Source organism: Pongo pygmaeus, chromosome 12 (assembly GCF_028885625.2).
Source record: "Pongo pygmaeus isolate AG05252 chromosome 12, NHGRI_mPonPyg2-v2.0_pri, whole genome shotgun sequence".
Taxonomy (NCBI): Eukaryota; Metazoa; Chordata; class Mammalia; order Primates; family Hominidae; genus Pongo; species Pongo pygmaeus.
In genome coordinates, this window is record NC_072385.2 from 44,105,938 (window position 1) to 44,129,487 (window position 23,550).

Sequence of the window (23,550 nt, forward strand, 5' to 3'; positions counted from 1 at the left end):
AAGTGAAGGAGGGTGGGGAAGGGAGGGCAGGACCCAGGGAGATTTCATGCAGCGGTGAACATTTAAATTTAATGATCCTCCTCAGTTTTGAAGTCCATTGGCCAGGAGTCTGTGTATTGTTTTTGTAAGTGTGTGTGCTATGTTGGAGGAGGAGGGAATATGACTTTCCTCAGACTTACAATCTTGCTGCTGCTATCTGTCTTTGAAGATAGGGGTGAAATTGATTATTTTCTTTATCCTTGTTTGCATCAATCACCCAGGCCATCATCATCTCTTGCACTGTAATTTTGATATGGCTTTTTGCATCTTCTGCTACAATTCCATCCACTCCTCTCCACCTCCAGGGGCTCTTTCAGGGTGTCTCTGGAATGCTTGGTTCATCCTCTTCTTTAACCCTTCCCTTCACCCTGCTGCTCTTACTGAGACCTGGCTCTGCCTGAGAGTACTGCTTTATCTCAGTCCTTTCCAGGAGTGGCTGTCTTTTTTCCTCCCTTAACCCTTATGTCACAGGGCCCAGGGATGGAGTAAGGTCCTCCTTGATGCTTCCAGATCATTCTTGCTCCTCCAATTCACTGCTGTAGCTCCAACTCCTGCCACCCTCTAGTGTGTCCTCTTAATGGCAGTCATTCACCATCTTCCTGTTTCCCCTTCATTTCTTGGAGGGTGACTGTCACTTGCTGCAACAGAACCCTGTCCCAATCCTTGATGGTTCAATACACACATAGACATTCTTTTTAATAGGGTGGCCTCTCAGGTCTTTAATTTTCTTCCCTCCAATAACCTTGTAATGATACCCCAGCTTAGCCACTTACTGCCAGATCATTACCAGTAACTCCAGCCCCTCCTTAATTCTAGTTTCTAATATCCTAATCTGTGACCTCACATTCTAACCTCTTCATTCTTATCCCCTGAGTCAAAAAAATCCTTTGATCCATGCAATCCATTAAGTCATCTACCTTTTCACCATTCTTCACCCCACTAGGGTTCTCATTCCTTTATTACCCAGATGAAATTCCAAGGCCTGTTGGAATCACTCCCTTGCAGCCACTGTCAATACTTCTGCCCCCTTTACTTCATCACCCTTATGTGGCAAAACCACAGCCCTGGTTGAGTCCAGCCTTATGCCTGCACTGTGCTGGCACCTGCACACGCATGGCTGATGGAGGTTGGAAAAATCCACACACGCACAGGGCCCTATGTGTCAATATACGTTTCCAACCTCCAGCCTTGCATATGCCTCAGTGCTGCCTGGCAACACATTATATGTTTTCTTTAGTTCCTTCAGTCTCCTGGGTTCCTAGGTGAGTATCCCACACATTCTTCTCTCTCTGCAAACCTCCAACACCTCCATGTCACTTTCAGCTGATGACTTTGTTTCCTATTTCACTTGAAACACAGAAGCAAACATAAACAAATCCCACCCACTGCCACCACTCTGCCCATCTGCCAGCATGGCACCCCCCAATCTAGGCCTTTCCTGCTGTCACTTGGGGTGAGCTGACTATGCTCCATCCAAGTCCTTTTTACTTACGCACTCATTCTGTACCCTCTCACCTGCCCAGGATGTGCCTCTAGCAAGTCCCCTCATGCTGCAGCAACATCATGGTTCCTCTTCAGCAGACCAGTTATACTGGCAGAAAGCATGCAGCTGTTCCTCCGATCTCCACCACCCTCTCCATTTCTCTTTCCACGTTACTCTATCCCTAATTATAGCAAAACCCATAGAAAATGTTACAGAGGCCCCTCTTTCTGTAATTTCTCGTATTCTATTTTAAACTCGCCCACAAAGTACACACCAAAGTGGCTGTAGTCTCTGCCACTGCACCTAAACTGCCCTTGCTGAGGCCATCACCAGCCTGGACATAGCCAAACCCAGTGCTGTCTCTGCTGTCCTCTTATTTGACTTGTGAGTCGTGTGAGCACATAAATGATCCAAACTGCAACACTCCTAAGAAATGGTTGTACCTGGACAAGAGGTATAAATTGGGACCATCTTAGGAAAGCAGATATACAGCCATCCTACCTTTAGGCACTCACTGTTGGATGCAATCGGTCACTCTTCCTTGGGACCTTTCCGCCCTTGGCTCCACTATCCTCACTCTCCTGGTTTCCTCCCCTCTGGCCGCTGTCTTTGGTCTCCTTTCTGATTTTACTGCGTTCTCTGCCCTCTGAATGATTGCCTCTCCACTACGGGGTGATTTTGCTCCCCAGGGGACATTTGGCAATGTCTGGAGAGGTCTATGGTTCTGTTTGAGGGTGTTGCTACTGCCATCTAGTGGGGAGAGGCTAGAGATGCTGTTAATGCCCAGGACAGTCCCCATAACACAGAATTATTCACCTCAAAATATCCATAGTGCGAAGATCAAGAAACCCTGCTCAAATATTAGCATGTGCTGAAGGCCCTTCTCTTTCCTTTATCAATATCTGCCTCCTTAGGGATCTTTTCTAGTCTCAGGGATTTAACATTTAAAAATCCCAAATTAGGCAATAAATTGGGCCCCAAACTTCGCTAGTATAAAATGTAGAATTGTGTTATTAGAAGGCTAATAAAATGACCTGGTGAGCATCTGCAGCTAGCCTCAGCAATTCTGGGGACCACGTGCAAGACAAATCCATCTGTTCCCTCTCTGTAATGTGGCGCCACCTTGTGGCAGTTTTTTCCTCGGGTTAAATATCTTTGGGGGTGAAACTTGTGGTCAATGGCTGTGTGACGCCAGCGCGTGGTGATAAAGGAATTAATCAAGAATTTAGAAAGGCAGAGTTATTTAGAGAAAAAGGAGAGATACGTTGCAAGGGAGCAACGGGCAATACAGCAGAGGGAAGGCTGTCTGCAAAGAGGCAAGGGCTACGTATGACATCGGGCTGCTTAGGCTGAATGCAGACAGGATGCTTGCATGCAGGTGGGCTGTGAGCTGAGTGCTTGTAACTGGATGCTTGGGTGCTAGTGAGCCATTGGCGGTTGACCCTATTTCTTGGAACATTCGCTCCCTGCAAGCATTTTAATGTTAAACCGCCAGGTCAGTTTGAATTCTCTTTTTTTTTTTTTTTTTTTTTTTGCCTTTAGTAGGACCTGCCATTGTGAGACTATCTGAGGTAAATTAGACGCCGTCCTGGTTTAAGTCACTGCTCCAGTGACTAGGCAGGGAGCTCTTCCTTGAAGAGGGTGTGGGCAGCGGGTACTTCGCATGTTGTCCACACCAGGCGAGCTGCTGCTTCAGGGCCTTTGCATTTGCTCTTTTCTTTGCCCCAAATGCACCTCTCTCAGTGTTCACATGATTTTTCTTCCACTTCTCCTTTTAGTCTTTGCTTAAATATCACCTTCTAGGGAGACCTTCTCACACCACCTCTTCGAGATTTGAGAGTATGCACCCCCACCCCTAGCCTTCTTATCCCTCTCCACTGCTTTCTTCTCAAAGAACTTGTTACTTTCAAATAAAATAGATTAGTTACTTTCTAGTTCTAATTTTACTTTTTTTTGTTTGCTTCATATCCATACCCTTGTAATCTCTGGAAGGAATGTTTCTTTTTGTAGTGTATTTCTAGCACCTAGAACAGTACTTGGCACATAGCAGGTGTTCAAAAGTATTTGTTGATTATTTTCTCAAAGGGCATGGAGTCTTAGAAGTTTGAGAACACAGTTCTAAGCACAGCTGTTTAGAGACTATGGGTGATGCTAATGGCTGTATTCCCAGTAGGTGGGGCAATTTTCAAATTAACCTGGAATCCTTGAGATCTAGGGACAGTCACCAGGCACTGGGCTCTGTGGGGAGAGATGTGCTGGTTTTTAGAGAGGAGAATGGCATCCTGGGGGACTTGGCTCCAGAGCTTTCCTGTCCCAGTCTCTTCCCAACTGAGTCCCAGAGGCAGGAGACCTTGTCTGTGGCTGGTCAGTCCTGTAACTGTTTCCCTCCCGTCTACACAGATGCAAAGAAGGCTAAGAAAAGCAAGCCGTCAGGTGAGCAGGGGCCCTGACTCCTCCCAGAAGGCACTAAGAGCTTCCATAGGGCAACTGGAAAGAAGGTTCCACTTCCTCACTGGCAGCTGTTGCTGGGGAAAAAACCAGCCTCAGCCCCTACCCTGTGCTGAGAACCTGAATCCAATATCAGGTTCTCCAACAAACTTGGATCCAGCTGACCCTCACAAGGGGTCAGATGCAACCTTGTAGCATATGGAAAATGGCAGCAAGGTCCTTGTGTGGACTATGCCTAGAATCTAAATTAAGACAAGGCCTCAGAGAGGCTAAGTGACATCTGTCTCCAAAGTTTCACAGCTAGTGTGTGACTAAATCTTGATTCCATCCTCTCAGGTTTAACCATAATCTCAAAAAAGGTTGAAACAAGAAAAGTTATCTTTGGGCAATTACCTCTTTCTGTTCCTTGCTTTACCTACTAATGTTCTAGGCTCACCCTCTGGTCTGCAATCTCACTGAGCTGACAGATCCCACATGGCCTAAAGGGTTTTCACGCTGGGTTGACTAGGCTCTCCCATTGCCTGTCCTACTGTCTAAGTCACCTCCTGGGTAGGGTGCCCAGCATCATTCTGATGCTGCCTGACTTTCTTTCCAGCTACTTTTGAAACTTGGTATCCATGGCAGAGGCTTAAAGGGCATGTTCCAGGTACTTTTATTTCCAAATTCACCAGTGGCATCAATCAGCGTCTCTGGATAGCTCTACTAAGGCTTAATTCTCATTGTCCAATCTAGCTCCTGGGTCATGGGAGGCATTCAGGAAATATTTGAGTGTAAGAGTGAGTTGCTTTACCTCCAGAATATCCTTCCAATGGCTCTGAAGCAGGCTGGCTGTGGAGTCCTGCTGGCTGACCACAGTTCACAGGTGGCTCCCAAACCTGTGGTCTACATTCATCCTTTGTCAGTGTCACTGCCATTGTCCCACAAATGTCATTTGGGCCTAGCCCCTGGGATAGTAATCAGTCTTTACATAGATATACATTGTACTTTATATTCACAGTAATTCTGAGTGGACCTTAAAATAAATTCCATGTCAGGTCTCACCAGCCCATGGGTTACAGATGGGGTTACCTTTCAGCCTTGTAAGTTGCCCCGTCTTTGAGTGTAGACATGGACTCACAACGAGTCCACTCTTGCTGTTCCTCTGCTCTTGCTGAGGCTCCTGCTGCTGCTGCTGCTGCTCTGCAGAGGCTGGCCAGCTATGGTGCCTGAGGCACCTGCGTCTTCACAGCACCAACTTGCATGGTGGCCAGGGTATAGCTGGAAAGGGATGCTCAGATGGGAGGCCAATGGGAGCTGCTTCAGGAGGCAGATCCAAGTCACAGAGATCAAGTCACAGAGAGCATAGTAAACTCAAAATCCCTTCTTTTGCTTAATAACTGAGATGCTGTCACTGGGTTAACCTCACCAAGCCTTGTTTTGTCTTCCCTTAGAGTGATTTCTCTCTTAGAAGGCTCCTCACATCCTTCAGGGGAAGGCTTCTAGTGAGTCCACAGATAGCTGGACCAGGCATGTCCAGAAATAATCTGATTCTCACATTTGAGTTAGCCAGCTTTCCCAGCTGTATCCCCATTTTGTGTCTATATAAGTTACCAAAGCCCACAAGGATATTAGGTGGCTCCTTAGTTTGCTTTATAATTATGCCTTGTGTGTGTTTGTGTGTGTGTGTGTGTGTGTGTGTGCACGCCTATGAGGATTCCTTCTCTCCCGCTCTTGCCGTGGCTTCTTTTCCCCACTGATGGGCTGTAGTTCCCTGTCCTTTTGACTTTGGGCTTAGTCATGTGACTTTTTTGCCAAGGGAATGTGGGCAGAAGTAACTGGGAACCAGTCCCAAGCTAAGGCCTTGGGAAGCATGGCGAGCCTGTGCCAGCTCCCTCAGAACTCCTTCCCTTGGCCATGAAGAGAGAATAACCTGGATTGTACCTTCAGCCCATGTCCTAGAATACAAACATGGAGAATAATGAACTTGACTCAAAGGCTGAAGGGCAGCTGAGCCCACACGAGGTCAATTGAACTGCAGCTACCTACAGACCTGAAAGTGAAATAAACATGTATAAGTCTCTGACGTTCGGGGTTTGTTTATGTAGCATTATTATAGCAGAAACTTAAATAATACTGGGGCTAAATATAGTGGACCAGTGATAGCACAGAATGGTAAAATGGAGCGATGGTTACTTACATCACAACCTTTCCTCTCTGTTGATGGACACTAAAATCAAAGTGGCAATTACTGAGAGTTGGGAGTCATTGAGTTGCATCATGGTTGTTTAGAATCATTGACAGTTTGAGCTCTAAGTGATTACAGAGATGGTTTCCTCAGCTACAGGTAAATAAACAAAGGCACAGAGAAGTAAAGTGACTTCTAGAGGGCTTCATTGACATTTAGCAGCAGAATCAGAGCTAAACAATGAGTCTCTCATCTCCAGCCTTTCTATTCTTGTTTCCTAGGTTGAGATTTTGGGAAATAGTGCAGAGAGATTAGCAGCAGTGACATGGAACAATGTGAGCCTCAGCTTCCATCCCTGAGGCTGCCTTCATCTGCCAGGGAAATGTCTCTGTATGCAGCCTTGCCCTCTGCACACAGTGTGTATGGCCACCTGAATAAGTGTCCTTTCATAGCGACTAATGGATTAAAATGGGTGCTAGAGTAGTGCTTCTAAAAACTCCATGTATAAATCATCTAGGGGTCTTACTAAAAATGCATGCAGATTCTGATTCAGTGGGTCTGGAGTGGGGCTTGACATTCTGCACTTCTAACACACGGACCACACTTTGAGTAGCAATGTATTAGATCATTCCAGTGGAAACATGTATGAGTGATGGAATGAACAGATATAATGAATCCAGGTCAGGTAAGTGAGGTACTGATACATATTAAGTTGAAGTGAATTTCATATCAAAAATAATGGTTACACAGTGACTGTTACTGCCCCCAAATTCTTTCCTTTTGAGTGGTTTCAAAGTGAACTGAGCCATCCAGGTTAAGTCCCTGGTTTGTTGTGTGATTAGAAGATTTGATCCAGCTTTCTGCTCCTTCTGATTCTTTAAATACGCAATGGCCTTCTAGAAACTTGTCTCTCAGGCTCTCCATGGGCCACCTGTCTTAATATCTTCCCCTCAGGACATTTCCTGGGTCAAGGAAGGAATCAGGGACTAGGAAAAGTGGAAAGGTTGCCTGACAGTGAGAAACCTTTTGCACTCCTATTTGTTCAATTCTAAAATGTGGGTATTGTTGGGGCTTCTAATTTGAATCTAACCTGAGATTCAGGCATTTCTAGCTATATATGACCAAGTATTAGGATGAGTTCACTAGAAGCCTATTTTCAGGAGAGCAGTCAGTTAAATTGAAGAAAAAACATGGGTTGGGGAGGTTACCTCATTAGCAATAGCAACGTTTTTGGATCAGAGAAGTGATTTTGAACACTGTGCATAGTTTTCTCACTTAGATTTATCTCTGGGTCAACCCTTGTTGGACCTATATTAGAATCATTTAGTGAAGAAAAGGTGGGTGTCATTAGGAAAAGAGCCATTTGTTAAAATGTTCTGTTTGACATTAGGGCACTGGCAAGACTACAGAATCAATAGATATTTAAAAACAGCCAGGTGCGGTGGCTCATGCCTGTAATCCCAGCACTTTGGGAGGCTGAGGCGGGTGGATTGCCTGAGCTCAGGAGTTCAAGACCAGCCTGGGCAACAAGGTGAAACCCTATCTCCACTAAAATACAAAAAATTAGCCGGACATGGTGGTGTGTGCATGTAATCGCAGCTACTCAGGAAGCTGAGACAGGAGAATTGCTTGAACCTGGGAGGCTGAGGTTGCAGTGAGCCGAGATCACACCATTGCACTCCAGCCTGGGTGACAGAGTGATACTTCATCTCAAAAAAAAAAAAAAAAAAAAAAAAAAAAAAAGAGTATAGTGGAAAAATGCCCTAAAAAATTCAAAAGCCTAAATGAAAGAGGCCAATACACATCAAAGAAACCGAAATGGCATTCTAGAGTATCCTTTTCCTAAAAGCCCTAGATGGGAATAATTTTCTGGATGATTATTATCAAACTTTCAAGGAACAGTTAATTTCTTCTATACACAAATTGTTTCAGAAAAAAAGAACAAAAGTTGCCCAACTTACTGTATGAGGTGAGTATAATTTTGATTTCAGAACCAGAAAAATATAATAGTAATAGACACTATAGTACCATTTCACTTATGGATGTGACTAAAAATGTTCTAAATAAGGTGTTAACTATTCAAATCTAACAATGTATTAAAAGTATTTTATGATCCCATAGGATTTACCCTACAAATACAAGGAAGAGTTGGCATTAGAAAATTGATCTAATTCATTACATTAATAGATAAATAGTAAAAAGCCATATGATTATCTCTATAGATGCAGAAAAAGCATTTGATAATGTTCAACATCTATTTATGATATTTTTTTAAAAAAAATTAGGACTAGTAGGAAAGTATTTTTTTTAACCTGTGAAAGGCTATATATCACAAATCTATATCAAGCATAAAACCTGACAGAGGAAATTTAAATTTATTCTCCTTAAGATCAGTAACAAGACAGAAATTCTTATTACTATTTAATGTTATAGTGGAGATCCTGGAAAATACTTTGGGATAAAGAGAACTGAGAGATATAAGCATTAGAAAGAAAGATATAAAATTGTCATTATTTGCAGATTATATTATCAGAACAAAGAAAGATTAATTAAAAACTATGAGAACTAATAAGAGTTCAGCAAGGTTGTTAGAAACAAGGTAACTTAGAAACACCAGCAACATTTTTCTCTGTCAGCAATAACCAACTAGAATACATGGTAAAGAAATACTACTCATAATAGCCATAAATACTTCATATATCTAGGGATTAACAACCAAAAATACACAAAACCTATATGAACACATTAAAAAATCTTGTGTAGATTTTCTGATATAAAAATGATATAGAAGAGAATCTGAACAAATGGAGATGTTGCAGGAGAATTGATTCCAGGAAATGCCATGGATACCAAAATCTGAGGAGGCTGAAGGCCCTTTTATAAAGTGGCATAGTGTTTGCATGTAACCTAAGCACATCCTCCTGTATACTTCAAATCATCTCTAGATTACTTATAATACCTAATACAGCATAAATGCTATGTAAATAGTTGTTATATTGTATTGCTTAGGGAATAATGATGAGAATAAAAGCACACACTTGTGCAGTACAGATGTAGCCATTCTTTTTTTCCCAAATATTTTTCATCCACAGTTAGTTGAATCCACAGATGTGAAACCCATGAATAGAGAGGGCCAACTGTATTATCAAGTACTTATATTTCTCCCAAATTAATCTGTAAGTTTAATATGATCCCGCAGTTGAATTCTTTAAGAAACTCAATAAACTTATTCTAAAGTTCTCCAAAAAGCTAAGTCAATTTTGAAAAGAAAGAGTAAGTAGAGAGACATATTAATTAAATCATTAAGTGGGGGACTGATAGCCTTAGGGCTTTGGAATATTGTTTATATTTTCAAAACATTGTCCAAAATTTTACTGTATTTAAATCTTGTGAGTAGTTTAGAAACTCTATTGTTAAATTAAACAAATTTATTATCATATTTTAAGTTTTTCAAATATTTTATGCAATTTGCTTTGAAATGTCCTTAAGAATAGAGAAAACCTAAATTTTTAGGAATTATCTGAAGCCATAAAGGCCTTTATGTACTTTGTATGTAAATAGACATATTGTTTTATGGATATTTATTTTCTGGCCAGTATAATAGATAACTTTTTATTAAAGCTGGGAGTCTCAGGTTTATAACGTGACCACTGTTTGTTTTGTTTGGAGAAAACCAAGAAGAAATTAAAAATGTAAATCACCAATTAGGTGATATACTAAAGAATTTCTCCACTTGAATCTGCCTTTCCTGATAATTCTTTTCTTTAGCCTAAATATCTTGTTTGCATGGAAAATTATCAAAACAATCAATATGTCAAACCAAACACTCTAGCAGTTTACTATAATACATTCATTGTATTTTCTTTTTTTAACTTTATTTTGAAACAATAGTTACTGAAAAAGTTGAATGAACAGTGGAGTTCATATATACCATTCTCCCAGATTCCTCTAATGTTAAAAACTTAACCATAGTATAATGATCAAATCCAGGAAATTAATATTGGTACAATACTATTAATTAAACTACAGAATGTATTAGAATTTCATCAGCTTTTCCTCCTAATGTCCTTTTTCTGTTTCAAGATCCAATCAAGAATGCCATGGTTCCATCTGTGTATTTAGTTGTTGTATCTCCTTAGTCTCCTCAAATCTGTGACCATCGCCTGGTTTGTCTTTATGACCTTGACAATTTTGAAAGTATTGGTTAGTTGTTTTATAGAATGTTTCTCAGAATAGGTTTGTCTGATGTTTTCCTTAATTACATTAGAATTCTGTTTTTGGTAAGAATACTGCAGAAGTCATGTGTCCTTATCAGTGTATCAGATTGGGGTCCAGTATGTCAACAAGCCCTATTACTGGTGATGTTAACCTTGATCACTTGGCTAAGGTGGTGTCTGCTGAGTTTCTTCACTATACAGTTGTTATATTTCCTTTTGTAATTTATAAATAGCATGAGATATTTGGAGACTATGTTAATATCCTCTATCTCCTCAAACTTTTGCCTACTGGCTTTGGAATTTATTGTTGGATGTTGCCTGTAATGATTATTACTTGTGGTTGCTTAATGGTAATGTTGTATTTCCCTAATTCCTTCTTCATTTATTAATTGAAATTTTTCTGTAAGGAAGAGCTGTTATTTCTCCCCCCACTTATTTATTTAACTATTTATTTATATCAGTATGGACTTGTGGGTATTTATTTCCTTCTATGGGTTCTATTACTCTGTTTTAATTTTAAAGTATGAATAAAAGACTATAAGTTTAAAAAGTACCTGCAAATACAAAATAAGAAACACATTTCTTTCATGAAATTGAGCTTAAGATGCTAGTTATGGAGTGCCACCATTAATAGCTAAGGGCACATGGCAAAATTGCTCATTTCGCAGTCTGTGTGGTAGTTGTTTGTACCATGCTTGGGACCAATGAAGTAAAGGAACAAGAAAAAGGTGCCATTTGGCAATAGTGCTATTGGTAGACACAAAACCATCATGAAAGATGTTTATACAAACAACAGAATTCCAAAGACTAATAAGTAAAAAAGCATTTCCTGTGAATTTATGAATAAACAGATACTAGTATTACTCAGTTAATAACATTGATTAGAATTATTGAAAAGAAATGCTTGGAAGCACATCATTTATTTTGTAAAGAACTACCAAATACAACTCCTGCACATGAAGTATTGAAAGTGATAAAATAAGAATGAAACTCTGAAACTAATGAAATATTACAACTCTGTTGGGATGTGTGTACTGGTGGTGTGGCTGCAATGACAGAAAAGTGTAACATTATATTTTTCAATAAAAGAAAGGAAAGAGGTATAGATTTAAAGAATAATTGTACCCCGGAAGCACAATTTAAATGTATCAAACCATCCAGAGTAGTGGCAAGGAAGATTTCATCAGGCAAAAAATGATAAACAAGGCCGGGGCGCGGTGGCTCACGCCTGTAATCCCAGCACTTTGGGAGGCCGAGGAGGGCGGATCACGAGGTCAGGAGATCGAGACGATCCTGGCTAACACGGTGAAACCCCGTCTCTACTAAAAATACAAAAAATTAGCCGGGCGTGGTGGCGGGCGCCTGTAGTCCCAGCTACTTGGGAGGCTGAGGCAGGAGAATGGCGTGAACCCGGGAGGCGGAGCTTGCAGTGAGCCGAGCGAGATCGCGCCACTGCACTCCAGCCTGGGTGACAGAGTGAGACTCCTTCTCAAAAAAAAAAAAAGGATAAACACCCTGCCATTTGCTACCACTTACTTGTGTGAACAAAGTTTCTTATTGATGGTGGCATCTGAATAATTTGAAGACATAGATCATGGTTTAAAAGGCTTGATTAGACATTTTAAGTGTCAAATCTGTTTTAAAATAAATATCTCACAGAAGCAAGCTCAAGTTTCTCACTAAAAATTTAGAAAAATATTTGGAATGTTTATATAAATTCAATATTTAGTGCTTTCCATAATACTTTGTATTTTAATTTTAAAAAATTATACATTTTTCCACAAAGCTTATATAACCATTCTTGAATCCCCTCTAGTTTTTCCCCGTGTTGAAACAATGCAAAAAGTTGGGGAACATTGGCCTTTGAGTCTGGAACCCAGCCCTCTGATCTTGAGAGCAGAGGTGAAGACCTCTTTTTGTGAATTTGTGAGTAACCTTGGACGGTTACATTGAGTAGGAGAAAACACAGAGGCAATGATGTTAACCACTGTGGACTCCAGACCCTTCCTCAGTTTTCTAGTGGTAGAGAGAACCTCAGTGATGACTGAAATTTACCTTCTCTTTTATAGGTTGGTCACTGTGGGGGACTGAGTGAGCAGACTTAATTTGATTTAGGTAAATGAATGTGACATTTCTTATAGCTGAATGTAAATTGCAGTAACACTACATTATCATGGTGGCAGGAAATAAAGTGCAGGTGGATTGTAGGGCAACAGGAAGTCAAGTGCTCTGGTGACAATGGTGATTTTACAGATGATGGAGCCAGCTGGCTTCTTTGGACAGGTTTGGAGACCATGCAGGAGAGAAAGACAAATTAAAAACTGTGAATATCTCATTGACAACAAAGTGGACAATCAGCAAGACTTCATGGCGGAAGGAATCCCTCATTTCTTGCAGTTCCAGGGAAGAAATAAATGAAAATGAAGCTTAGTGCTTCCTGCTAAGTGCTACAGTTGTGCAGGACTGATTAATCACTTAACCTGCCAGGTTTGTTATGCCGAAGTCAGGGCACTGATGGGGAAGGAGTTGACTCTGAGACACCATATGGGGACGTTTGATCAGGCATATATGAGTTGAGAACTTTGAACCTTCGTATGTCCTTGAGGCTCCATTAACAACTGAGGTAGACAATCACTCTCCTTTCCCACTGCATGTGAAGCATTTGAGTGTCTGCACCTGAGCCAAGTTGCCTCACAGGCTAATAAGACGTCTCCTCATGACTCCCATGGAGCACTGACAGGGAATTTACAAGGCTACTGTGAAAGGAAATGGCCTAAACTCCAAAAAAGTTAAAGAAACTTGTCAACCGGGTATTGTTCATGGAAATATATTCTAAATGTGTTCAACCAAGATTGGGCTGAATTTGTCAATAAGGGTGGGCCCATCTGGGTTTTGGGATGCAATGAATTGATTTGAGTATCTGGAGGTAATGTTAGTTTATTGTCTGCTAGGTTGACTAATGGATGCTTAGATATGGTGGTGGTTTACAGTCAGTAAGGCTGAAATACTATAATTTCTTTGACATAATATAATGATCCTTAAAATTGGAGCTTTAAAAAACACTGTTGCTTATGTGACTCCCTGGAGATTCTTATTTAAGTGGTTTGTGTTGCCATGTGGACAGACGGATTTAAAGAATATCCTTAGGTGATTTTCACATGTTGCTCAGGTTGAGTGATTTCTGTACAGGAAAATCAGGGATGAAGATGCTGGAGTACATCTATTATGTGCAATCCACACAGCTGTACATTAATCACACACCTCAGGAAGACCAAGGGACTAAGAAGAAATGTATTGGCGAGGGGCACACTGGCGTCCAGGAGAGCTCACTGGTAGCTTCCCTCTCTAGGCAGGAGGTGATGGTGTGGGTGCTGCAGCAGGTTTTCAGCTTTGATGGGAATTAACAGGATTGCAGAGTGGAAGAGGCCAGATGGTGGCACTTCTCATCATAAACAAGGTGAGTGAAATGATCACAGTTAACCACAGGGGCAGGATACCAACTAGAGTATTTGAACTTCAGGACCCCGTGGCAATGACAAATTCATCTCAGGGTCTGTAGAAATGAAATACATGGGAAAGCTTCTAAGGTGCTGCTTAACACATATGGGAGGAAGATTTTTAGGTCTGGTGTACAGAAAAGAACTCAAATTGCTATAGTGGAAATGTATAGCTTTTTACCCAATTTTCAGGTCTAAGGAAGATCGAAGCCCTGGATTCCTAAGATAAAGGCCAGGTCCATTTGAGGAGGAACTTTGCATAATGTCATGTTATGGTCTGAATTTTGTCCTCCCTCTTAATTCATACGTTGATGCCCTAAACCCTAATGTGGCTACTTGGAAATAGGGCGTTTCAAGGGGTAATTAAGGTAAAATGAAGCTATAAGAGTGGGTCCCTAATGCAATATGACTTTACAATGCAAGGAAGAGACACCAGGGATGCACAGAGGGTCATGTGAGGACAGAGAGAAGGTGGCCACCTGTGAGCCAAGGAGAGAGCCCTTAGGAGACACCAAACCTGTTGACACCTTGATCTTGGACTTCCAGCCTCCAGAACAGTGAGAAATGAAGTTCTGTTCTTTCAGCCACCCAGCCTGTGATATTTTATTATGGCAGCCTGAGCAGACTAACACATGGTGACTGGTATATAGTAAGAATCTTTCCCCAAGCCTTTGCCAGACATACTTATGGCCATTTATCAGGGCTGTGCACTGGGAGAGCGAAATAGTATCTGGGGGTTTCAGATACTGCCTCTGTATTGATGGAAATCTCCAGGGGCAAAAAAATGCCACAATGGTCCATCAATCACAGCAGACGATTATAAAGCAGAGGAGACAGAGGAACTCTGGGACTGATTTTGTCTAAAGAGGCAGCCTGAGATTATTTCTTTGGGCTCAAAATGTACAGTGTGACAAGATAATTTAGTGACTGGCAGGATGTCCACATTGGGTTCCTTCTTATAAAGTGAAAGTTGTTATGGAGAGAGGGTCAAGGGGAAGCCCCTAGAATTTCTCCTGACCCTCTACCAAGATGATAAACCAGAAACCCAAAGGAAAACTCCACCCCTGGGGGAGTGACTAGAGTTAGTGTCACCATCACAGACTTGAAAGATATTAGGGTATTAATTTCATATCCCTACTTAATTTGCCTATTTTGCTGGTACAGATACTACATGGGTTGTGGAGAATGCCAGTAAATCATTACAATTTTTTTTCTTTTTTTTTTAGTGATTTTATTTTATTTTAGATTCAAGGAGCATTCATGCAGTTTTGTTACCTGGGCATATTGCATAATGGTGAGGTTTGGGCTTCTAGTGTATCCATCACCCAAACAGTGAACATTGTACCCAATAGGTGATTTTTCAACTTTTGCCCTTCTCCCACCCCACTCCACTGTGGAATTTTCAGTGTCTGTTATTTTCATCTTTATGTACATATGTACCCATTGTTTAGCTCCCATTTATAAATGAGAACATGCAGTGTTTAATTTTATGTAGATGGGCAGAAAGGGATCACCTTACTGGCTGGGCTGATTGATCCTAATTGCTCAGGGGGAAAACTGGATTGCTGCTACTCAGTAGAGGTAAATAGGAGTATGTCTGGAGCCCAAGAGTTCCCCCGGAACATGTCTTGTTACTCCAGGGAATATCTTGCTTCTTTCATGTCTGGTAGTTTCAGTCAATGGAAAATGGAAACACCCAATAAAGAAGAGCACTGAGGACCTGGATTGCACAGAAATGGAGGCTTGACTCAACTGTAAGGTGAAGAACAGCATCCAGCTGAGGTGGTGGCAAATGTAAGGGGAACATGGGATGGGTGGTAGAAGAAGGCAGCTATGATTACCAAACTTGGCTTTGGTGAGTAACTACAGAATCAAGGAGTCTCAATGTTCTATTTAACTGTTTCCTCCCTATCCCTACCTTTTTCTCTAACCACCTTACATGAGTAACACTGGGGGTGGCTTTTAAAAGTTTCAGATTGGAGTATGACTACATTGACCTAATGTGATGATTCAGAATTTCACCTGTGAGAGGGAACACAAATGTCTTACCCAAGAAAGAAGAATATGGACCTGAGGGGCAAGAGGCATGGACTATGCTGGATAACTTCTAATTACCTTTCCAAATCCACCCTCCATGCTTCTCTCCTGGCTGTCTGCCCAGGAGGCTAACTTGCATCTGTGGGCTTCCTTGCCTTCTGGCTTCTGGTTGCCCTTGGCTTCTGGGTTTGGCCAAGGGGGTGTAGTGAAAGGAACTTAAAGAATGGGAATGTCATGTCAGTTTCAAATCAGCGTAGTTGTGCTAACTTGAATGGGAGTGGGGGTGAGGGAAAGAGGTTTCACAGTGACTCAATGGCCAATTAGTTGCTCATGAATTCATGGCTTATTGCAAGACTTTCATACACTAGCAATCATGCAAATATATTTTGCAGGGGGTTGGAGAGAGGTGGTTCTCATTGCTCTTTTCCCGGTAGGGCTCCTGGTGGCGATGCCAGATGGAAAAGAGGAGTCAGAGTTCTCATGAGCAGAGCTTCTATAGGCATCTCGCCATGGCCAGTTTCTTTGTGGTTTTTATGGCCCTGCGCAGGAGTGTTCACAGCCATGATCTCAGCAGCCTTTGGCTTTGCTTTTTTGTCCAGTCTTGGGAGTGCCTGACCACAGCAGGTATATATAACATTATCCCCTCAGATGCATATGTTTATCACTTTGAGGGGTCAGCAATCTCACTGTATAGTATCATGCTGTACAGGTTTGTATAGGAGCAATAGGCTGTACAATATAGCCTAGGTGCATAGTAGGCTGTGCCATCCAGATTTGTGTAAATACACTCTATGATGTTTGCACTGTGAAATGTCATTAAGCCATGCATGACTGTATTCCCTGGTTCCTTTCCTATGGGGTCACTGCAGGATATTTTTCTTGATGAAGGTCACAGCTCCTATTAGGTGGCCTTGTTCACAAAGTTCTTTCTCTCTCTGGGTTCTAGTAACCACCTCTTGTCCTTTCAGGCCTAGGGGCGGCCAGAGGTATACCCCACTTTTAGTAGCCTGAGGTTCTGTACTATGCCTTGGGATTTCCCTGTACTCTACACATATCTTTATAAATAACTCCTTCATGACATTTACCTCCAATTGCCAAATTTGAACATGTCATCTGTTTTTTTGTTAGCACCCCAATTGACACAGCATGGCTCCCAAGTTGGCCCGAATAGACTAGAAAGACTTTGATAGTTGTAGGGGAGACATTTCTTTTTTCTACAAGATGTGAATGACTGAGCACACAGTTCTGATTGACACAGGCAGCCCTCTAATGGCCTTGGAGAAACCTGGCCTTAAGTTATGAATTAAACTTAAGACCAGAGAGAATTTTTAAAAATACTGGTCCTTGCTCACCTCATACAATTATCAGGTCAGCAACTCTGATAATTAATAATTTTAGACTTCCATTTATGTAACCTAGTAAATATTTTTATTGTTTTAGCCACTTTGAATAGGATTTCTCAGGTTTTGAAGCTGAAAATAACGTAAATTGATAGACTCTTATAAGTACACATATGGGGCCAAGGGTAAACACATTAACATTTTTAATAGCCTCTACAAAATTGCTTTCCAAAAAGTCTGCAATGATTCACACGGCCATCCATGTGGTGAGTGAATCTATTGTCTCACACTACTGCCTACTATCTTTTTAATTTGTGCCTTCCTGATGGGTGGAAACTGAATCTCAGTATTGCTTTGATTTGCATCTTGCTAATTACCAGTGTGGTTTACTATAATTACTTATATTTATTGGACATTCATATTTTCTACTCAGTGAAATACTTTTTACGTCAATTGCTCATTTTTCTATGGAATTATTTGCACTTTTCCTGCTGCTTAGTAAGAATTATTTACAAACTTTGGATATTAATTATTTGTTAGATGTGTTACAAATATTTTATCTTGGGTAATCTGTCTTTTCAAATTCATTTCATGATGTGTTTTGTCCAAAATTCTAAAATTTGGGTGACATTCAATTTATCATCTTTTCTTTTTTTTTTTTTTCACGGATTTTGCACTTTGTGTGATTTGGGGCAAAGAAGGCTAAGGGTTCTCTGTCATTTGGCTCTTTGTCTAGGAATTTCAAACTCTAGGCATTTAACCTAGACCCCTTTCTCAGGAGTTGCACTATGGGCTGTCTAATTAAGGCTTTTTATTGCTTTAGTTCTTTGTTGTTGTTGCACATAAATGACAAATTAACCAATACCTGTTTTAAATTTAGAGAAATATGCCTTTACAATAGTCCTATATGGTTTGGTTCTTTTGTCTTAACTCTTTTAATGTTTCTATTTATTACTGCCATTTTGATGAGTAGCTTTGGGGTTATTTTTGTTACTCTGTCCTTCATTTAAATAGCATGTTGGCCTATGTGCCAAAGTCTGGGGTTTTGTAGAAACCAGCTTCAGGAAAATGTAATAGATCCGCTCATAGGAAGCAAGTCTTCGATGATGGGCTTGGGCTCTGTGGAGGAGCAGAGGCTTTCGGCCATGTCCATGCACATCATTCCATCTACATTGGGTAAAGGCTTTACCACAGAGCCTATGCCAAGAGCTTCCTTGGCATTTTCCCAAGTCTACTAGAGTACAAATGGCCCCACACTGGTCTCTGTGGTTCATGGTACATACCATGTTGCCCCACCAGTTTAATTGAGATGAATGCCAACTTCTTTCCAGTGGCAATCTTCAGGCCAGGTTGCCAGCCTGCTTGTAGATAGCCCTTGATAGGTAATAGGCCACATGGCTTTGGTCCTCTTTGGAGGCCCCAAGGAGGACTTATGACTCCAGCAGAGAGCTCTGGATTTGGAGTCTGGAGTTATAGATTCTAAGTTTAATTCTACTACTAAGATTTTTTTTATGGTTGGCAAAGATGGGGGCTGAATAACCTTTACTGCTCCATGGCTCCCTGTGCTTTGTTACGATTGTGTGCCTGGTTTCACGAAAAAGGTGTTGTAGAGATTCTAGAGATTATAGTGGTGGTCAGTAATCAAGTTCTTTTTCCCTACCTGCATTTCACTGATATTCCCTCAACTTAATAAGGTAATGAGCATGTTAAGTGAACAAACTAGTAGCAGGGCTTATTACCAAATGAATGTAGATTGACAGTGTCATAGAGCTTGGAAATTAGAATCTGGACTGTGTTTTCTTAAAATCATTTTCATATCTAGGGAATTTGGCCTTGTCAGTACTTATGGTAATTAAATTCAAGCCACACTTAATGATAAGCATTGTCATTGTTCTCCATGATAATAAATCATTGATAGTAAATAAAACAATCAATGATAATAAATAAAATATAGCAACGCTATGTTCTTTACTTTTTATAACCAGAATTAATATTGATGGTTTTCTCAAGTACAGCCAGGGTATCATGTAATTATAACATCCATCCCTTCCACTTTAAGATAAACGTTCGGGGCCATTTCTTCAGTAGATGTGCTCTTTGCTCTTTACTGATCAACCCCAGTGATTCAGTTCTCCCTTTTTATCATCATCACTCCTACTCCCTCCAATTTCTCTGATACTTATTCACACTAACAGTTAAACTAGGGACTTCAGAATGGATGCTGAGTGCTGGGAATTCTAGGAAGGGCTGGGTTCTCTGAGTGCTTGGAAGCTATTGAAGGGTCAGGACCAAGTGGAATGAGGGCTGAGGCTGAAGGGGACACATGTCACCCTCTTATATAGTTTTTGCAACCTTCATCTGGGCATGGGAAGTTCTAGCTGTACCCACAGGCTTTTGAACCAAAGAAAATTCAGCTGTTAGAGTTGTGTCCTGTGGGTCCTCTGAGCATCCTCTTCTCGACCCCTCCCCTCCACCTTCATGCTCCAAGCATTGACCAGACTGTACTCTCTTTTCAGAGGTCTGAGCATCAATTTGGCAGAGAACGCCTCACCTCCGACTCATTATCTGGAGATAAGTCCTACAAAAGTGCTCCTTTGAGACCTAGGTTCTTTTGTTCCCTTTTGTTTCCTTCCTGTAGTTGTTACTATCCGAGATACCACAGCAATCCCTTAATCTTCTTTGGCCTTCCAACACACGTGTATCTAGTTTCTTTTATTCAATTCCCTTTGTTTGCAATTCCTAGCATGGATTCTGCTTTCAGAGGGATCCCAATTGGAAATTCAGGCTTAAGGGATTTAGGGGGTCAAATGATGGGAATTTTGGATGCTGTTTTGTGGTGAACATCCCAAGAAAGGAGTTATGTTGACTGATGTGTAATGGAGGGGGTCTTTAACAGGGCAGAGGAGACTCAAGTGAGGTGGCACTGGCTCAGGTTGACTTTGAACAAAAGTGCACCTGACATTACCACACTCTTTCCTAGGGTCACAGAAACACTGGAAGCCAAACGTGATAGAACTGGGGCCATGGCAGGAAAGGATCGTGTTCTTCCAAGGCCAGAAAGGAGATGAGGGTGAAAAGTAAGAGACGTTGAGTCAGGAGACTCTTTGCAGGGCTGGGAAGAGGGGTTCATGGATGAGCTCATCTGGAAGGTTCTGTCTCATTCTTTGTGCTTTTCTTCCTTATAGACGGGTAAACCTGAAGGTGTTAGTGCTTCAAGTCTGTCTCCTAAAACTCACTTCACTCTAGTAGTTAACTTATACCTCAGTAAATTTTTAGGCTTGGCTACAGCAGATAGGATGGGGTGTATAAACAAGTTATAAAAATAACTATTACCACTGATCAGGAACCTAGGGCAGAGGGTGGGGGATAAGCTGGCATCTGGGGCTCAGATTTGGGAGAAATCACTGCCCACCTCTTTACTTCCTTAGGCGGTTCTGGAGTCCACTGCATTTTGAGGGTACCTGAGACCAGGATTGCCTCAGTTAAAAGACCAGTCTGCATAGCCCCTGTGGCTCCCCATGTGGATGGAGCTGAAAGAGTGTTAGGTAGGGGAGCTCTGCTGCCTGGCTTTCCATTCAGGTGTGGCCTTAGGTGGGGTAGTTGAGAAATGCCATAGGGACCTTGCCTGAGACGTGTGGCTAATTTTGCTCTTACAGGATGCCTTTATCCTGACTGCAGAGGGCAAGGCTCCTAGACCCAGGAGATGGAGTCCCTGACATGAGAGTGCCTGGCATTTCCAGTTCTAGCTCCAGAATGACATGACAGGAGAGCTGAACTCTGGGGAACTCCCTTAGTTTCCCCTTTATGAGAAACCTAGGATCTGTCATCAACCTCATTTCCTTGTGGTTGATTTTGTGCAGGTTGGCTCAACACTTATTTCTCAGGGAGCCCGGACAGGTGATACTTGTGCTAATTCTGTGATTTCTTCCTCCGAGCCTCACAGGATCTTCTGGTAGGAGGAGCTGGTTTTCTTTCATGTCATACGTTTCTCATGCCCCACCCAGGAAGCTGGGGCCTCCCTCTCTGCTCATCCAGATAAATGATCCAGGCTCCGTTAGAGCCCATCACTGACCTTGGAAGCTGCTGGAGCCACGATTCAGTCCCCTGGACTGTAGATAAAGGCCCTTTCTTGCCAGGTATAGTCAACAGCTGGAAAGCCTCTTCTCCCTCCCTCTGGAGCCTTTCCTCTCATCTGTGCTTTGGGGCTTAATGAAGGGAAGGGCCACATCAGGCTGGCTCTGTGCCTTGTCCTATGTGGGGCTGCTTCTTACTGGGGAGTTGCTGGGATCCTGGCAGAGTGGCCCTGGCATGGGACCCTCCCCTGCTCCTAGGCAAAAACAATGCTGATGAAGGGGTGGAGGCTTCAGAGAAGAGGAGGCAGGGCATCAGGTGCCTGTGGGTTATTTAAGGTCAAATTTTATGGCTGGCCTTCGAACTCCTAGGGGAGACACTATCATACTATCTGGATCTCCAGGTGGAGGAAAATTCTACCTGCTCTCCCTTTGCTGATGCTTCCTTCAAGTTTTGTCCCAGATGTGGCTCAGAACTTCTGATCAGAGCTTCGTGTCAGGCCAGGTTTCCCAGCTCCCTGTCTAGAAGGAGGGCCTGAGGAGCTAGTGTCCTGGAAGGTCTTGGAAACATCTCCTGTGGTTCATCTCTTCTATGTCTGCCTTCACAGGTGCTGAGACAACCACACTATGAGAGGCACTCCAGGAGACTCTGCCGGTGGAGGAAAGGCTGTCTATCAATCAAGTGAATCAAGTGCTTTTGGGATGGGGCTCTGGAGGCTTAGGACCTCTGCATTCACACTATCTCCTGTGGAAGCCCCAGCCTTCTCTGCTCTTCTCTGTGCACTGCCCTTCCCACCTGGTGCTGCCCACCTACCACTGGGCCCTGGGCTTCTTGAGGGTGGGAGCTATTGCTTAGTCACTGCTCCAGCTCCAGTCCCCAGCACCGGGCCAAGCACAGAATAGGCACAAAAGAGGGTAGCTGGACCTTGGCACAGAGGTTCTGTGAGACTGCTCATTGCCCTCTGTCTTGATAGTTTGCCCTCTTAAACCAGTGACTTCCCTTGGTAGCCCTTGCCTTCCTCACCAGAGCTCACAACTTCACTAGAAAGAAAGCTGGGCTGATGGGTGATGTGAGTGCTGTCAGTTTGGGGATGCAAACCCCACACCTTCCTTACAAAATGGCCTGGGTTAGATACTTTTCTCCTGGGTCTAGTAAAGCAGTCTTGATTATAATATTTCTTCATTTTTTTCTCTATCCCAAAATCAGTGTATAAACCTATTACTGGGACTATTAATGATTTGAATCAGCAAGTGTGGACCCTTCAGGGTCAGATCCTTGTGGCAGTTCCACGAAGTGACAGTGTGATCCCAGGTGAGTGGTCACCCTGTGCCTTCCCCACTGTTTGCACTGCTGTGGCTGGGAAGCTGGCATCAGCCTTTTGTAAAAGTGTGACTTCACAATGGGGCCCACCTGGAGTGGGGAGAATTTCACACCTAATTGGGAAGAGAAGTCAGGGAGAACTTTGTGTTCCACTAAGATGAAGAAGCCAGAGATGGTGGAGGAGCCTCCAAGGAAATAGGAAAGCTGCTGTCAGTCATCTGAAGCCCTGTCTTATGGAAGACTAGTGGCTTGTTCTGCTTGACTTCAACGTGTCCTAAAATGACTAAATGGGTGAATACCACAGAAAGGCAGGTTTCAGCATCACATTGGGAAAAACTTGCAAAAAGGACCAAGCTCTCCAAGAATCAGAGGGGCTGCTTGATGTAGGAGCTCCCCATCTCCATGTGCTCAGGCAGAGGTGTGAGAATCTCAAGAGCATACTCTGCTGTCTGCTTAGCTCTCTGTGTTTGCTCATTTACTAGGGCAGTGATTGGCACATGGTATGAATGAATGAATGAATGAATGAATGAATGAATATGGGGGTTGGCCATTTGGTGTGTCTAGTTGGGATTACACTCTTCAGCTCTCTTCCAGATCCACTTGAGGATACTGCCTTGCTAAATCAAATAATCTTTTCTGACTTCAAAAGGAAACTGATACCATCTCTCCTCTTATCTTTACAGTCACTGTCACTGTTATCACATGCAAGTATCCAGAGGCTCTTGAGCAAGGCAGAGGGGATCCCATTTATTTGGGAATCCAGAATCCAGAAATGTGTTTGTATTGTGAGAAGGTTGGAGGACAGCCCACGTTGCAGCTAAAAGTGAGTAACTAAGAAAAATATTAAAAAAGCCTTTCCTTTTAGAAGTGTTTGGTTGAATACCTAATTTTAGAATTAAAAAAGAAATAGTCTCATCTTCCTACGCATATTTAT

General features: G+C 42.2%; 1 protein-coding gene across 2 annotated transcripts in view; it reads left to right on the top strand.

Annotated features, from left to right (window-relative positions):
• IL36G (interleukin 36 gamma) overlaps nt 1–23,550 on the top strand; it is a 65,922-nt gene that overhangs the window by 36,941 nt on the left and 5,431 nt on the right. Inside the window, exons 2-5 of one of the 2 annotated variants that reach the window (XM_054475233.1) lie at nt 21,169–21,361; nt 21,904–21,977; nt 22,503–22,607; nt 23,300–23,439. In XM_054475233.1, the coding sequence (XP_054331208.1) occupies nt 21,923–21,977; nt 22,503–22,607; nt 23,300–23,439 (300 nt within the window). In that variant the 5' untranslated portion in view covers nt 21,169–21,361; nt 21,904–21,922. Of the gene's footprint in view, nt 1–21,168; nt 21,362–21,903; nt 21,987–22,502; nt 22,608–23,299; nt 23,440–23,550 lie in introns of both variants that reach the window. The other variant, XM_054475232.1, reaches the window with a different exon arrangement.